Raw genomic sequence first — 17,407 nt, 5'->3', positions numbered from 1 at the left:
AAATACAGTGACTCCGGACTATCTATAAAGCAGTTGGTCGTCTTGGCATTAGTCGGTTCGCATAATAGGTTGGATATCCAGGTTAATAAAAAAAATATTGAAAATTTTATTTTGACCCGATCTAATTACAATTGACTATTCAATTACAATTAAATATCTAATTTTGGTCGATCTTCCGGATGAATTGACTTTCTTGAATGAGAAATTTTGCATTTTACTCTCGTTAGAGAAAACGACGACGTAGTGCTGTCTCCGTTAAGCCTGCGTTTGCTCCTCCGTTTACGACTGCAACACCGTCACTCTTGCATCCATTTGGCCTTCACAGGTTCTTCAGCTTTCAAAAATTGAAATATCGAGTAAGTTTAGAGATTAGGTCATTGAAATTCTGTTGCCGGTAGGGCGTAAATTAATAGTAGAAGATCAAAATGAAGATACACACATCAATCGTCGCATTCTTCGTACTGAGTTCGACGTTGGTTCTTAGATCGGCTGCTTTTCCATCAAATTATCTGCTCGGAGTTGCTCCAGAAGGTCCAATACCTGTTCTGATGTGCGTGTGTTTTATATGTGTAATTGGTATATGGATCAATCGTAATTATGTTTTAATTTCTAATATGATCTGAGCTCATTTTTATTGATTTTTCCAGATGAGATATATTACAAGGGATTATGGTCTTCAGGAACGATTAAATGCAAAGATGGATCTAAAACATTCACAAAAGCACAGCTTAATGACGACTTTTGTGATTGTTTTGATGGCACTGATGAGCCAGGTCTAGTAGTTTATCAATGAACTGTACTTATATTATGAAATTCTCAACTTGGATGGGAGTTATGACTATTAGTCACTGAATATATTCTTATTGTTCATGGTTGTGTGTTTGATTTTCTATATCTAAGTTAGAAGCTATAGATTCAAGTTCATCCTGCAAGCATATAGTGATCTCAGTTTCCCTTTAGTCTGGCTATTATGGGAGGAAGTGGAGAGGGGGCTGATTTGTTGACTCATATGAAATAAGATACCCAAGGACTATAAACTTGATAGTTGATACTTGCTCTCTTACCATTAGAGTAGGAGTATTCTATTGAAGTATCTGTGGGCAAATTAAACATTGCATGCAACCTTATAATGGTGATAAAAATACATCATTCTGAAAGTATGCACTTGTAATCTTAACATGGTGGTACCTTTGGCCTTGCAGGAACATCGGCTTGTCCTGCTGGGAAATTCTATTGCCGAAATGCTGGACATAGTCCCGTTTCAATATTTTCGTCTAGGATAAATGATGGTATTTGTGGTAAGTAACATCATCTCACATGCAAGTTGCTATGATCTATATGTTCCGAGGTCTGAACTCTCTGCAATCACATAGTTTTTTTCTTCTAAAAAAAGGCTATCTATCTAACATGGCAAGGAGGGCTATTTGAAATTTGAAGTCTAGGAAATACTAGGATGAGAAATATCCAAAGCACATGCAAAATCTTGCTTCCTTTTTGATGCAAAAAGATTTCATAATATTACTGCTAATCAGACTTGAGTGATCTTTGATATGAAACAAACGGATTCCATGTCACTTGCAGCATGTTGATGTTCACATAAAATGGAGTCAAATAGCTATGACATACATCGGTTTTCATATCAAGGCAAACCCTAAAACCAACCTCTGGGAACTGCAACTCCTTTCTGTCTTTCCTACAAGATGCGATGAGCATGCAATTTTATTGCAGTTTTCTGCTTGGTTCGTTCATTGCTTGTCCAATTGTTCACCGTGTGTGGTGTGTATGTATGTATTCTCCCTTCCCCTTTGACTCTGCATGTGATATCCAAAAGCTGTGGTCATCTAAAACCTTCCCGACTGCAAACCTCCTATATAGTTGTTCTTTGTGTGAGTTCTCGATACAATGCTACAAACTGAATCACTGGAATTCCATAGCATCTTGTTCAATAATCATGACTAATTATTCTGTTTCTATACATTATATAATGGATCTTACCAGGAGCTGGAGATGCGTTCTAATTTCTTTATTTCTGATCGCCTTGATCTGGCGCGCACCATCTGAGTTTTTTTGCAATAGGATATGAGATTATTTGATATGTTATGACTCAAGTTTAATATAGTCTTGGTTGGTGAGGACAAGAGATCTGTTTTTAGGTGTTCTTCTTAACCTTGTATTCTCTTCTTATGTGGATGAATATGTTTGTCATTTTTGCCTCTTAATGGTTTTGGTGGTGTAAATTGTAATTGGCCATGCATTTTCTTGATGGGTGATGATTGAGAACTGAATTTCCACCATCTAGTCTTTACCATGGTTGTGTAATCGTTCCATTTTCTCGTAACCACCAAGTTTTATGTTCGTGTGAAAATTTTAACCTGGTTCTGCTGAACAGATTGCTGTGATGGAAGTGACGAGTATGATGGTAAAAACAAGTGCAAAATTACCTGTTGGGAGGCTGGAAAAATGGTGCGAGATAGATTAATGAAAGAGATTGCGACATTTCAGGAGGGTGTTGGCATAAGAGCGCATGAAGTTGAAGAAGCTAAAATTTCAGCTGCAAAAGACGAGGCAGAGTTATCGAGGCTGAAGAATGAGGAGAAAATTCTCAAGGAGATTGTCGAAAAGCTTAAGGGTACTTCTTTCTGCATAACTCATCTTTAATTTACTGTAAATTTGGCTTTTTCATTCAGACTATAGCAACATGGTCGGATAATTAATTCCTCGCTTCACCATGCTTCTCCTGAAAGGTCCAAAAATTCTCCTTCAATATTTCTGCCTGTTTATGCATTGTTACATATGTTGACCCCATAGTTTGTTATGTTTAATAATTTGATATGGCTTTTGTGTCCCCGCCACTCTAGAGCGCAAGGAACAAATAGAGAAGGCAGTGGAGAAAGAACGCATCCAGAAAGAACAAGAGGAGAAGCAGAAAAAGGAAGCTGAAGAATCTGAATCGAAGGAACACAAAGATGAAGACAAAGTTGATGTTCCAGAGCAAGAACCTGCAGAAAATACTGATGATGATAAAGCTGGGATTCTTGATAACCCTCCTCCGGGCCAGGTTGGTGTGACTCTTCAAACTTAAATTTCAAAAGTTAAGACGAAGCATTGTGATACATAAAGGTTTCCTACACTAATTCCTTTGTATGGTATTTATATTGTTTGATGTTCGTTAATTCATGTCTACCCCATTTATACTAGTTCTCATACTCAGATTCTTCTATTAGAATCTAAAGGAAGACCCTGCTGAACCTGCGGTTGAAGTGGTACACAATGCTTATGCATCTCTTGACATCGGAGAAGAGGTGGATTTAAATACAAGCTATACTCTCATTGAGAATCCTTCATATGAGATGCATGTTTTAAATGTTATTGTCTCTCTTTATAGAATGCTGCACAGGAAGAGGAAGGGTCCAAAGTTGCACATGCATCTGACCCGAGTACTGGACTTGGAAGTAAGGTACCTCATTAATCAGTTCGAGCAATCATAGCAATTGTCTAGTTCTATTCACATTACTTGGGAATCAGCAAGAATTGACAAATATTTCACTTAGTGAGTTTCTCTTTAATCTGTTCCAATTCATATGCAATTCCATACAATCAAAGTTTTTAGTCAAGCCCTAATGATTTGTCAAGGAAGTTGGTCCTGTCTTGACAAATTATTGTGGTATAGACTCAGCAAATCACAGAATGGGAACCCATGGAAATGTGATTTTCTGTTCAAGTTAACAGTATTTGGTAGTTGTTAGTGCCACTCATGATAGATCGACAGGGAAATATCCAGTCATCAAGTAATTCACTAGAAAGACAAGAAGTCAGCTAGTAGACTGACATTATTACATGGTGGCAAAAAGTAGAAATTTTCTGTAGAAGCAACCAAATGTGCAATGAATATAGAGAAAAATTGCTTTTCCAAGTGCAACGACTAAAAGGACTATCAATTTTGATGTATAGTGGTATAGCCTAGTGGTTGTGAAAAGTAATTTGCTTTAGTGGTTGATATGTCCTAGATGAAATTGACGGTTGCAACTATTATGTACCACTTCTCAATTGATTGCATCTAGAATCTACAAAACTTGTACAAGAGTGAAAATCTTCTTTTTTGCAGCTTCTTCCGTCTTTGAAGTTTTTTTATTGGCTCACGCCATTTCTGTTCTTTTACCACCCTTTGTATTTTAATAAATATCACCCTTTACCATGTGTGTTACTGTTTATAGCTGTATTAGACTTCGTATACACGCAGATGTGAAATTGTAAATTATCATCTCATTCTTTTCCCTGCTACCTAAAATCACAACTGGATGTTTGGTCAGGGAGAAGATGCAACCAAAGACATTGATTCATTATCAAGGGAGGAGTTGGGCCGTGAAATTGGTTCACGTTGGTCTGGAAAAAACCACGAGCAGCAACATAATGATTTTGATGATGTTAAGAATAATGACGAGACATCTGTTAATGCGCATGATGAAGAAAATGATGGGTACGATACAGAAACAGACGAATATCATCATCAACATTATGAGGAGGATGACACTGAAGACCAGATGGGTGATGTTGGAGATGAAGCTAATGATGACTCCAGTTCTTCCTACAAATATGAGCCAGATGATGAAGTGGACATGTCAGGTGTGCAATGGTTGTTTGTGATCTCTCCATGGGTGTGTTGTGCTTATACTATCCTTTTGTGCACTAGTTGTGGAGTGTTTCACTTGCTGATGATGGATTTTCCAATTTACATGTTTAAGATATTGAAAGCACAAGCAGCCCATCATGGTTTGAGACGATTCAACGAATTGTGCGGAATTTTCTGCAGGCTGTCAACCCGTTCCAAACTCCAGTGGATACATCTGGTAGAAATGGGTTCTTTTAGTATTCAAAGGGATATCCTGAAATTTTCCTGAATCAGTTACTTGTTTGTATGTTCTATAGAAGTTGAAAATGTACGAAAAGAATATGATGAGGCCAGCGGGAAGTTATCTAAAACAAGATCAAGGATATCTCGGTTAAAAAAGAAGCTAGGAAATGACTTCGGTATGTCTTAATTTAAGACTATCAGAAATACATGTGCTTCTTCTTCTATACATGGACAGATGTTCTGATCATTAGCTTCAATGACCTATGTTTGACATTACAGGACCAGAGAAGGAATTCTACTCATTATATGGACAATGTTTTGAGAGCAAACAGAACAAGTTACAACCTTTGCAACTTCTTGCGTTTACTTGTTTGTTTTCCTTATTGATCAAATTTCTCTTCATAATGTATCCTAATTTCACTTAATTTTCTTGGCCGTTCTGTCATTTAGGTATGTTTACAAAGTTTGTCCTTTTAAAGAAGCCACCCAGGAGGAAGGCTACAGCAGAACTCTCTTGGGGTACGTATTCACACATCAACTATTCACTTGAACTCAATTTTGTGATATCTCAAATTTGTTTATTAAGGAAGCCAAAGTTACTAATCGACTATTTATGTTCTTTTCTACCTTGGAATTAAGAGTGAAATGAAGGCTTATATCTGCTATTTCATTATGGGTTTTCATAATCTCTACTCTTGCATTTGTACAAGTAATGTTTGCTTGTGAATTCTTCTTTTAATCAACACACTAGCAAATATTCCCTCCGTCCCAAAATAAATGTCCACAATGAAAAAGGCATACAGTTTTAGAGTTTGTAGTTATTACATTTTAATTAACTAAATGACACTTTTACCTTGATAATAGAGGGAGTAATGAATTTCTCCATCTCATACTTAAGAGTAGAATTGGAAAGTAGACACTTATTTTAGGACCAACTTAATTAGAAATGTGGACACTTATTTTGGGATGGAGGGAGTAATCGGAAGCCCTTCGCTACCCAGTGGTTTTTTAATTAAATAAAGGGGATTTAAACTCTGGCTATTACATGTGGCCTGGTATAACATACCAGAATATTCTGATATCTCCAAATATTAATGTTCAAGCATGAAATGTCATATTGCCATAACGTGATCCAAAAGGCATAAAATACAAGCAAGTGACCGGGAACTAGTCTACAAATCCTATTCTTATAATTTTTCTTCTTGATTGGTCAATTTATTAATGTTTCTTCCTCCATTTACCATACAGGCAGTGGGAGAAATTTGAGGAGTCATACAGCGTCATGCTCTTCTCAAATGGTGACAAATGTTGGAATGGTCCTGATAGAAGTTTAAAGGTGTCAAACTTCATTGTGTTGTATTAGATTCTTGTTTTTCAATTTGTGATCGTGAAATTGGTGACAAATGTTGGAATACTTTTGAAGTGCTTCATCCTTTTCAATTTCACGATCACAAATTGCACATATATGCATTCGAAGTTAGTTCCCTGAATCTTAACTCTTAAGATGGTATTTGGGTGTTGTGTTAAGAAGGCATTTAGGTTTCATATCCCGATTGAGATTTCATAGTTCACCAATACATCAGCAAGCATCCGAAATTAAACTTAATAAAAATATATTGCTTAATCAATTGTTGCATGCCTTTGTATTTGTCACTACTTGAAATGGGTAGATTCAATCTCTAGAAGGTTTTCTTCGAAAGGTTTGGGAACTTTGAGGTAGAAACTAGGCGATAGAACAATAATAGGTAAAATATTTGTCTTACTATCTTTTATCGTTTATTGAAGGAGTTCATTCTTAACAGCCATTTATCTGGTTTTTATTATCAACGTATGACAGGTCAAGTTACAATGCGGATTGAAAGTCCAGGTTGCTGATGTAGATGAACCAAGTCGTTGCGAGTAAGAACCCCCCCCCCCCCTTCCCCTTCTCCTTCCTTCCTTCTCCCCTAGGCAAGATGTGCTTGATATGGCCCAGGAAAACAGTGACAATGTCATGTTTTCTTGTCATATCAATCTTACTATTTGAATTCTTGTTTATAACTAGTATTAGGGGCTGTTTGTTAACAGCTTAATGAGCTTAATGGGATTCACAGCTTATTCGGTCAGCTATACATGACTGGTTGACAGTGGCTTAATGATATAGAAAGTGGCTTATTCAGTAAGCTTTTAGGAGGGAGCTTTATGTAGAAGCTCAAGTTTTTTCCAAACCTGTCCCTCCAAATTAAAAACATTGTTCTTCCATCTATGAGAAAACTCCCCCACACAAAAATTTCCCAATCTATACAGACAGATTAATCCACACAGACAACTTTACCATACATGACTTAATGGAAAACCAACCAAACAACCCCTTAGTCTTCTTCTATATATGTACCTCCTTATCCACAAATTATATAATGTTGATAGAATCCCACATTGGCTACACTTGGACCGTTTCTTGCGACATATGTTGGAACCTCCTTCCTGTACTCAAGGGCTCTTTTGAAGATCAATACGGAGGTTCCACATATTCTCACATGTGTCAGAGCCAAGGTCTATCACACTGGGGGCAATATGTACTTGTCTAAGCCCCCTCTCAATACTCTAGAGTGTTTGTGTGAGACGTTGATAATACGGGCTTATTCAAATCATTATTTTTCTTGGCAGATATGAGGCAATGTTGACTGCTCCCGCTCTTTGCCTAAAAGGAAAACTCAAGGTATCATCCACCATTACTTTGATATATTGGTCGACGATAACAGATCTTTTAACGGTATTTGGGTGGCTGACGAAATGTTTCAGGAACTAGAAGATGAGCTACGTGCCCTGAACAAGGAACAACCACAACTTCGCGACGAGCTTTGAATCGTTTCGGCTACTTCTAATGTTTGATGATTCAGAGCAAGTGTTTGTGGAGAAAACCGCTCGAGCCTAACATTGTATTTGTCAAATGTCGAAGGGATCAATCAACTCCCCCCGGTATAGCAAAAACCGAACTTGGTAAAAACGTAACTGTCGAAAGATGGCTTACCAGCCTCATTCTTCTTCCATTTTTGTATGCTAAAAAGAGGATCAATACAAGACTTCCATGAAATGTGGAGGTGAGGCTTGTCTGCAGGATAAGGATTATTTGAGAGCTCTAATTTTGCATCCTGTGTCGTTTTTTAGTGGTTTCTCTCTTTATTCTTGCTGACGGGTAGCTCGTAGCGTGCGTGCGGCCCAAAACATCTAACGACATCATAGACCTGTTATTGCATTAAACTTCCGTGGCCAGAAAGGCCATAGTCCTCTAAGAAGCTGGCCGTGGAGCCACCTTGGAGGTGCTCTAAGGTTTCATTTTCCGTGGGTGATATTTCATGTCATCTTTCTTTCATATTTCAAAACATATTGAAACGAGATTTACGAAATAAAAACGTTAAACAACTTTGTGAAAGGTGAAACCAAGTGTAATTGGGGAAATTGATCCAAATGACCATATTTCATAACGAAATTGACCTCCTAACTATTTCTTTCCAGGCTTTACCCAAAAGTCACTAGGTCGCAATACTCAGGTTCGTAATTATTGCAAACCCACTAAAAGACAACATTTTAGAGTTTTTTGGCCCAGGTCCGTAACAGCAGGTCCATAATTATTACGGATTCGACCCAAAATCATTTTTCTTGAATCTGTAATGTCAGATCCGTAAGTGTCCACCTTCATAGGAAAATGGGTTTTGGGCCTGATCCGACCCAAAACCCATTTTCCTTGAATATATAATGCTAGATTCCAAAACCCATTTTCCTTGAATATATAATGCTAGATTCATAAGTGTCCACCTTCATAGGAAAATGGGTTTTGGGCCGGATCCGTAATAGTTACGGATCGATGGTTACGAACCTGGCCCAAAAACGTTGATTTTGTTTGTTGTTTAGTGCATTTGCAATTGGGTATTGCGGAGCTAGCGACTTTTGAGTAAAGTCCAAAGAGAAATGATTGGGAGGTTAATTTGATTGTGGAATATGATCATTTGAATCAATTTCCCTTACAATTGTTACTAGAGATGGACCAAAACAAGTCAAGAAAAAGTCATAATTGGTTTCTTGACGGGGCCGGGTTAAAAGGTGTCACGATTCTAGTCCTTGTCTCAAAATCTGTAACTAATACGGACTTTCTCAAGTCTCGAACTTGACCAATGGGCAAGTGACAAATGACAGATTTAAAAAATTTGGTCCTAACCGGTAATTTTAAGTGATCATTTAAAAAAACCTGTATATAATAAAGACTAACCTGCTATAACTAGTCCTAATACAAAATTGGGTCTTAACTGTTTAGTCTAGTCTAGTCTAGTCTTTACGCCCATCTCTACTCGTTACTGATAACTATATCATCCGATTAAAACACACCTTAAAAATTTAATTGTTTTTACCTTAATTTGTTTTCAAACATTTTTTAACTATAAGATATGGTCAACTAGTTTTTCAATCAAATTTTTATTTTTAGCCAGACTTTAAGTAAACGTCTTATGCATTTGCGTAAACTCGATTTTCAGATTAAAAAAAAATCTTTACTCAAATTTGCATAAGGATCTCCATTTGTGTAAATAATTTTTTAATATGAAAATAGACTTATGCATATACGTAAGGCATCTGTGTAAACTTTGACTAAAATGAGAATTTGGTTCCAAAAGTCACTAAAAAGTGAACTAATTTGGAGAGATTGACTATTTTGGTCATTTTTCCCTTAAAATGGGGTCGTGGCTATGCAGGTTCGTTTGCGATGATTCAAGACAGTTCGTAGTAATTCGTAGGATTAGTCGGTGCATGTAAGCTAACGCAGATACCCATTTAAAAAAATCACTAAAAAACACTTATCCTAGGGGAATGTGGATACGAAGCATAAAACAACTGCAGGGTGTTTGGGATTGCTTATCAAAACAACTTATTGACTTATTCCGGTGTGACATCGGTAATAAGCACTTTTGAGTGTTTGGATAAACAACTTATACCGGTGCCAAAACGGTAATAAAAAGTTTTTAAAAAAATCAAGTCCTTCTGACTTATAATAAGTTGATAAATGTTTTTACAGAAAAGATAAAAGTAAGTAATCCCAAACAACCAAGAGAATGAGTTTGGGAGCGGTTTTTATTCACAGTTTTCTTTTAAGATGCAGTTAGACCCCATAATATGATGGTTACAGATATAAATCATGAAAAAATACGCCATACACACACATATATATATAAAGGAACCCTCCGCTTCTGGTGCTCGGTTTCTCAATTTCAGTTGTGCATCCCTGTCAATCCGTTGATCCACAAATTCTGCAATCACTTTCTTACCTCTTACTCTCAAGAAATTTCCCAATTTCCTCTTTAATTTTACATTATTCAATCACCACACTCTTCTTCGTCCGATCGATTGATCGGAATATCGTTGTTGATCGGACACAAAAATGGATCAGATGACCACTGATCAGAGCCAACAGGAAGTAGGTTACAAGAGGCCCAAGACGAAGATCGTCTGCACTCTCGGACCGGCTTCCAGGTCGATTCCTATGGTTGAAAAGCTATTGAAGGCTGGTATGAACGTTGCTCGCTTCAATTTCTCACATGGATCCTATGAGTATCATCAGGAAACCCTCGATAATCTCCGTACGGCCATGGATAATACCGGTATTGTTTGTGCAGTCATGCTCGATACCAAAGTATGTTTGTTTCTTCACTATCAATCACTTGTTCTTTCGTTCTCTCCATGTATCTGATACAACAGATCAATCGTACGTATATGATCTACGTTACCATATGTTAATGCTACACTTAATAGTTGTACGTAATCATGCAATATGTTCATGATCGGACGACTTCATTCAATCCTTCTGAATCTGCTACTTTTTTCATATGAATTATGTTACAAATGCTTGATCTGATTACAAGAAATTTTTTTCCGAATTAAAGTGTTGTTTGTGTGATCAACTTAACATTTAGTTCTGTAGGAATCATATGATTTAAACATGATAAACGTATTTGTTTGTTTACCTGAAAAAGGAAGATTGATCTACGAGATAGATGATGAAGAATGAAAGAAAATTATATAAATATGCACCAATGCACCAGCTAGATATAATTCATATCAGTTTTGATTATATTCTACTTAAAAGGCGTTTTAAGAGGTCATTATGAGCGTGTCTCAATGAGTATTTATTTTTTAAAAGCGATCTTCTATTTACACCATCTCAATGATAGGTTACTATAAATAAACTTTTTATAAGTCACTTTGCTATATTTTTGGAGTTCTTCTACAAGAACTCTAGTTGTATCTTGAATTTTGTGTTAAATGTTATTTTTTTGAGCTTCAAACCATTTAAAAAGATATAATAAAAGTTAAAGGTTACGGCACCGTTTACCAAACGTGTATAGAGTAAGTACTTACTGACAAGATTCACTAACCCTCACTTAGCTTATCGAAAAACATTATTGGCCATCAAAATGGGTTGTTGGTAAACTGTTAAGTGCTAGGCAGGTAAGAGTCTTCCCCCTTCTTCCTATTTTGGGTCTCACCCGGTAAAGTAAATGACACATGGTAAGCATTTACCCGATAAATATTTAATAAATGACCCCTTACGTTCTGTTCAGGTCCATTCGATTTTGAAACTGGTAAAATAAATAAAATGGTACTAAACTATAATCCCAATCATTGCTTTCTCTCAAGTTCAATTGAGATAAAGATCTCACCTTAGGTATCTGTCTGTTAGCAGTTTAATAGGCTTACTAAGACTCACAACTTATTCGGTCAGCTATACACGACTGATTGGTAGTGACTTAATAATATAGAAAATAGTTTATTCAATAAGCTCTTAAGAGGAACCTCATGTAGAAAGTCAATTTTTTAAAAACTTGTTCCTCCTAATTAAAAAATACGATCCTTCCATCTATGAAAAACATATCCCAAACAATAACCTTCATAATTTATACAGATAGATTCATAAACACAGACATCTTTATCCATATAGGACTTGTTGGAAAACCGAACAAACATCATCTAAATGGTTGATGACATTTGTTGGCTGATTGGTCTTTATACTCTTTGAATTTTGACTTTAATTAGTTAATTTGGATGATAAATTACACAAAAAAGATGTAATATGCTCATGATCACTTAGGAAGGAATTAAAAGTGAGAAACGTAAGAAGGGATTTCGACCTTTGATCACTTTTAATATCAAAACAACTCATTATTGCGCGTTAGAAGGGAATTGACGTAGTGTATCTCATTAGTGTCGATTTAGTGGTTCTTTTTAATTAGGATTGATTCAAGGGTAAGAACTCTTCTTACCCTTCTCACTGTAACTTCCATTTTCATCGGAACCCAACCATGATCTCTATATGATATTATGATCTATAAATTCTTTTTACGATTTATGAGTAGAAATTACAAATGTTGGCTCTCAAAAATCTAGTTGGTTTAGCATGCAAACTGTTTCATTTTGTTTCTGATGGATATATCAGGGTCCAGAAATTCGAACTGGGTTTCTGAAAGATGGGAAGCCCGTGAAGCTGCAGCAAGGTCAAGAGATCACCATCTCTACAGACTACACAATTCAAGGTGACGAAAATATGATATGCATGAGTTACAAAAAGTTGGCTCATGATCTCCAACCAGGGAGCGTCATACTCTGCTCAGACGGCACCATTACATTTACCGTTCTCTCTTGCGACCCTGAGAACGGCTTGGTTCGTTGTCGCTGTGAGAACACCTGGACACTCGGTGAGCGGAAGAATGTTAATCTACCGGGAGTCATTGTCGATCTCCCGACTTTAACAGAAAAAGACAAAGAAGATATCCTTCAATGGGGGGTTCCTAATAAAATTAATATGATCGCCTTATCATTCGTCCGCAAAGGTTCGGACCTGGTTGAGGTTCGGAAATTGCTTGGTGAGCATGCGAAAAACATAATTCTTATGTCAAAGGTACGTTTTTATCCGCATTAATTTGGCTATTTATTTGAGGTGGAGGTTAAGTTTACTTATACGTTGCCCCTGTAGACCCACCTCAAAGTGGGATATTATGGGTTTGTTTGGTTTAGTTTGGAGGTAGAGGTCATATTAGGGGTGGACCTATGTGGCGTTGAGCGGGTCCCGTCACCCGTGCACCTTTACAACCGATTTTTGCAAGTAACTTTTCTTGGTGTGAAAGGTGCATTCACTAAATTTCGAGGATTGCTCTGGGATTTTAGAAAATACAAAACATCAATCAAAAAACCGAAAAAGTGTTTAGAAATCAACAAAAAAATTTCAAAAATTCCCTCGAAAGGTGGAATTTGACTAAAAACACATCGGATGACTTTGCGGGTGTTTGATCCACCACCTTAAATGTACACCTACTAAACAAAATTCATGAGTCCCAAACCCACTACCCAATGGATATTCTCAGTTTGTTTGGTTTGGTTCAGTTTAAGGTAGAGGCCATGCCAACGTAATCCCCCCCAGATGGGATTTGTTTGGTTTGGAGGTAGAGGTGTTTGCCACCCGAAAGGCCGAAACTAACCTCAGATGAGATATACTAGATTTGTTTGGTTTAGTTTAATTTGTTCATCTCTTGAAATCTTGGAATCTATCTTTGCTAGGTTGAGAATCAAGAAGGGGTTGCGAACTTTGATGAGATCCTGGCCAACTCCGATGCGTTCATGGTGGCTCGTGGCGATCTGGGAATGGAAATCCCGATCGAGAAAATATTCTTAGCACAGAAAGTTATGGTCTACAAGTGCAACTTAAAAGGAAAGCCCGTTGTGACAGCCACACAGATGTTGGAGTCGATGATCAAATCTCCGAGACCGACTCGTGCAGAAGCCACAGACGTTGCCAACGCTGTCCTCGATGGAACAGACTGTGTCATGCTCAGTGGAGAAACTGCTGCCGGAGCTTACCCTGAACTAGCGGTTCGAACCATGGCCAAGATATGCATGGAAGCAGAAAGCACGATCGATTATTCAGTCGCTTTCAAGATGATCACTGCAAACGCACCCGTACCCATGAGCCCACTTGAGAGCTTGGCGTCTTCTGCAGTTCGAACGGCCAACACATCGAAGGCGAGTCTCATATTGGTTCTAACCAGAGGGGGAACCACCGCGAAACTGGTGGCTAAGTACAGGCCTCGGATCCCGATACTGTCGGCAGTGGTTCCTGAAGTCAAAACCGATTCTGTCGATTGGTCGTGCAGCGATGAAGCACCGGCCAGGCATAGTCTCATCTTTCGCGGTTTGGTTCCAGTTTTATGTGCAGGATCGGCTAAAGCTTCCCACACCGAGTCAACTGAAGCAGCACTCGAATTCGCCTTGCAACATGCCAAAACTAAAGGTCTTTGCAAGGAGGGAGACGCTGTTGTGGCTCTACACCGAGTCGGGAACGCATCTGTAATCAAGATCGTGAATGTCAAGTGATCGCCTTTCGCGATCATCACCATTTTCTGGTCGTTTTCGTCAAGTAATAAATCTCTTTGCTAGTCTCTAGTTCATCTATTGTTTACCCGTATCTCGAATCGACAAACCGAGCCTTCCCTACACGTTTAGCGAGTCAACTCAGTTCCATCTGTGTCGCCATGTGCTTAATGTAATCAAAACTAGTTGCAACAAGTGTTTTCATTCTTGAACCCCATCAGATGACTCTTTAAAATAACTAAACTCTTTAAAATGTCTAGGTCGAAATACCTATCTGTAACCCCATCAGATTATTCTTTAAAGACGCTTATACCCCTCAAATGGAGGCTAGACGTCCCAAATTGCAGACGCAAGAATGTTTGGAAAGAATTTGAAGGAGGTATAAAATCCTTGGTAATCAGTACATACAAGCAGACAGAATCACGAAATGCTTTTTGTCGATATTACAATATATAATAACCGAATCTATTTACATATTTCTGTTATAAAGAAAACTTACATCAAGTCATCATCTTCCCTCCGACCACCCTCGCCACCTTCCTGACCCGCCGTCCCCGATCCCGACCCCGACCCTGACCCCAATGAAGTTGATAGGTTCATTATCAACTGTGGGTTCGAGTTCGTGATTTGGGTTCCGGATGTTGACGAAAACAAGCTGCTAAAGGGCCACGGGAGAGCAACGGAAAACCGCCTTGTGTTTCTCCCTTCATCTTCACCTTCTTCGCCGTTTCCACCGTTCTCGGATTCCCCCGTGATCGCGTTGGTGTTAACCATGATGCCTTGGGAAGCTTCTCGATCGCGTTCGAGCTTTGACTCATCGGAAGGCAATTGATACCTGCAAACTGGACATGAACTATGAAGCTCTAGCCATGGCAGGATACATTCCCCATGAAACCTGTGTTTACATGGCATTTCTTTCGCTTCAGCTCCGACCTCTACATCATCCAAACAAATCGAACACTGGATCGAATTCTCCTCGATGATCACCGTCGGCATTGCCTCCACCGCCTCTTTCTGCGCCGGTGGTGTCCCGTATCGGTTCGGGTCGTTCTCCGCCAAATGCTGCAGGAGTAATTCGAGACCTGGACCCACGAAATAATCGCCTAAAGATCCGATCGGGTGGTTCTGCGATGGGCCACCGGAATCAAACGGATTGCCGCTGCCACCACCACCGCCAACACCGCCTTGAACAATAATCGTCTGATTAAAAGGATTGATGAGAATAACACGCTCTCGCTCTCGTTCTCGTTCTCTTTCTCTTTCTCTGTTATTCTCTCCACCTTCCCTATCGGCATTGTTCTCCGATTCAGTTATCATTCCGGCTCGAATTCCCTGAAGGAGCTGGAGGATGGTGGCGGAGCTCCGCCTCCTCCTCCTCATGATAGATTCAAGTTCCCTATCCAATTCCGACTCTCCTCCTTCACGGTGATAACGACGATACCGTTCTTCAGAATCGTTACGATCTTCATTCTCATCGTTTTCATCATTCTCAATCTGTCTGAATCTCCGGCGACGGCGAGGATTGCTCATCATACCGAGCAAAATCGGAGCCCACAACGAGAGAGCACGATCAGATTCAGAATCTCCGGCATGGTGATGATTGTGATTATCACTCCTTGCGCTGTCCAATTCCTCCACGAATCCGCCGTTACATAAGGAACACTTGATCGTCTCCGCCTCCGCGATAGTTTCAACTACCCTAGAACATTCATGACACCAGTATCTCGTTGAATCGCTCCCTTCATCCATCTAAAATCATAAACATAATCAGAAAAACCGAAGATCTGGTTTTCAAAAACTTTTTCTACAGATCTAAGCAGATTAAAGTTTAAACCCCATTGATCTCCTCATAAACCACTAAATCGCATAAGATAAGATTTTTCAACTCTTTTACGTGATCTGATCTGAAATCATAATCAAATGAACACAAAACCTAACAACAAATTGAAAGCTTAAATCTCCAGATCAGAAATGAAATTAAAAGTGAAATTGATGGAAGAAAAAGAAAGGAAACCTGGTAGAACCGAACGGGATGATTGTGGAAAGATGAATGTGTTGTTGTTGGCTAAAATTGCCCCTCTTTTCTGACGAAATGGAGGGGTTTGCGTTTGGTGGAACCAAGTGAAAATGGGAATTTTGTAGCTCCCATGGGGTTTTCTCTGATGGAGTAAAAATGATTGCAAAATGGGTGGGGGAGAACCCTGACAATCAACGCCGCATTTCCCTTTTCATTTCTATTCCTTATTTTCTAACATCATTAAAAAAACACACACAGATTATGAATTTGGTTATAGGTTTATTTATGAAACTAGTGATTCATATGGTTTGCATGAAAATATTTGAACAATTCAATTTAACGCTTACGGTTTGAAAAATCTCAATTTCAATCCAAACAAAACTACAAATTCTTACCATACAAGTTAGGTTGGTTGAATTGATCGGGTTAAAACTTTGATAAAAAGTGTATTATGGTGGAACCAATACTTTTTTATATATTTTTATTTTATTCAAGTCTTTTACATGGATTGACTATTAGATGATGTCATCATTAACAGTTCAAATACGTTAACCACATCCTTAAATAAACAAATTTTTTTGATCCAAACCTATAAATGATAATTTCAAAAAATTGTTTCTCAAAATAAAAACCATATAATTTTATTTTTTATTTTTATCTATACTATATTATAAAGCATTTGACAAAACCCATTATAAACTATTTTTTTTATGCATGAAGTACTGCTTATTGATGCATATTACTTAAAATTCAAGATTACAAGTAAGTTTGTATAAATACAACTTATTAAAACTTCATTTTTTAAATTCGTGTAACTAACTACAGATAAACATCTATTTTAAATATAAAAAATTTAAAATATAATTAAGATAATCATCGAGTTCTAACATAATGTTTAATTATTATCTTTATAAAAAATTATATTATTAAACCAAAAATAAATTATTTTGTTATTAAAATCTAAATTAAGTTATAATAAAAAATTGAATTAAAAAAATTACAACAAAAAACAGGAACTATTAAATATTTAATTTAATATTTTCTAATTTTTACGCTATTTTCAAATTTATATTTCATTCAAAAATAAAAACATTATCGTTTTTTCAAAATCATATAAAACCGTATTATAACATCAATGGAAACATAAAATA

General features: G+C 37.6%; 2 protein-coding genes across 3 annotated transcripts; one reads left to right on the top strand and one right to left on the bottom strand.

Annotated features, from left to right (window-relative positions):
* The first annotated feature begins 341 nt into the window (after window positions 1-341).
* On the top strand, window positions 342-14,242 carry LOC112521945 (pyruvate kinase, cytosolic isozyme-like). 2 transcript variants are annotated; one of them, XM_025130960.1, is made up of 16 exons: window positions 342-531; window positions 648-773; window positions 1,203-1,298; window positions 2,390-2,629; window positions 2,859-3,058; window positions 3,225-3,302; window positions 3,386-3,457; window positions 4,311-4,623; window positions 4,743-4,847; window positions 4,927-5,028; window positions 5,132-5,189; window positions 5,303-5,371; window positions 6,101-6,188; window positions 6,690-6,751; window positions 7,499-7,550; window positions 7,634-7,983. In XM_025130960.1, the coding sequence occupies exons 1-16, from the start codon at window positions 426-428 to the stop codon at window positions 7,694-7,696; spliced, it is 1,830 nt and encodes a 609-aa protein (XP_024986728.1). In that variant the 5' UTR covers window positions 342-425; the 3' UTR covers window positions 7,697-7,983. The 2 variants fall into 2 exon arrangements, with proteins under 2 accessions (XP_024986728.1, XP_024986729.1); XM_025130961.1 differs by lacking the exons at window positions 342-531; window positions 648-773; window positions 1,203-1,298; ... (11 more) ...; window positions 7,499-7,550; window positions 7,634-7,983 and adding exons at window positions 10,214-10,511; window positions 12,312-12,773; window positions 13,430-14,242.
* Window positions 14,243-14,597: 355 nt separating this feature from the next.
* Window positions 14,598-16,343, bottom strand: LOC112522068 (E3 ubiquitin-protein ligase SIRP1-like). Its single transcript, XM_025131138.1, has 2 exons — window positions 16,254-16,343; window positions 14,598-15,988 (listed from the first exon to the last, which is right to left on the bottom strand). The coding sequence occupies exon 2, from the start codon at window positions 15,986-15,988 to the stop codon at window positions 14,735-14,737; it is 1,254 nt and encodes a 417-aa protein (XP_024986906.1). The 5' UTR covers window positions 16,254-16,343; the 3' UTR covers window positions 14,598-14,734.
* Between the last annotated feature and the right edge of the window lie 1,064 nt (window positions 16,344-17,407).

Source organism: Cynara cardunculus (assembly GCF_001531365.2).
Source record: "Cynara cardunculus var. scolymus isolate 2C chromosome LG 11, CcrdV1, whole genome shotgun sequence".
Taxonomy (NCBI): Eukaryota; Viridiplantae; Streptophyta; class Magnoliopsida; order Asterales; family Asteraceae; genus Cynara; species Cynara cardunculus.
This window is presented reverse-complemented; position numbering and strand designations above follow the sequence as displayed.

Coding starts and splice junctions, on each gene's coding strand:
- LOC112521945 (XM_025130960.1), top strand. CDS start 426: ATGAAGATACACACATCAATCGTCGCATTCTTCGTACTGAGTTCGACG. Junction 4,848..4,926: donor AACTCCAGTGGATACATCTG/GTAGAAATGGGT, acceptor TATGTTCTATAG/AAGTTGAAAATGTACGAAAA. Junction 7,551..7,633: donor GCCTAAAAGGAAAACTCAAG/GTATCATCCACC, acceptor GAAATGTTTCAG/GAACTAGAAGATGAGCTACG.
- LOC112522068 (XM_025131138.1), bottom strand. CDS start 15,988: ATGGATGAAGGGAGCGATTCAACGAGATACTGGTGTCATGAATGTTCT.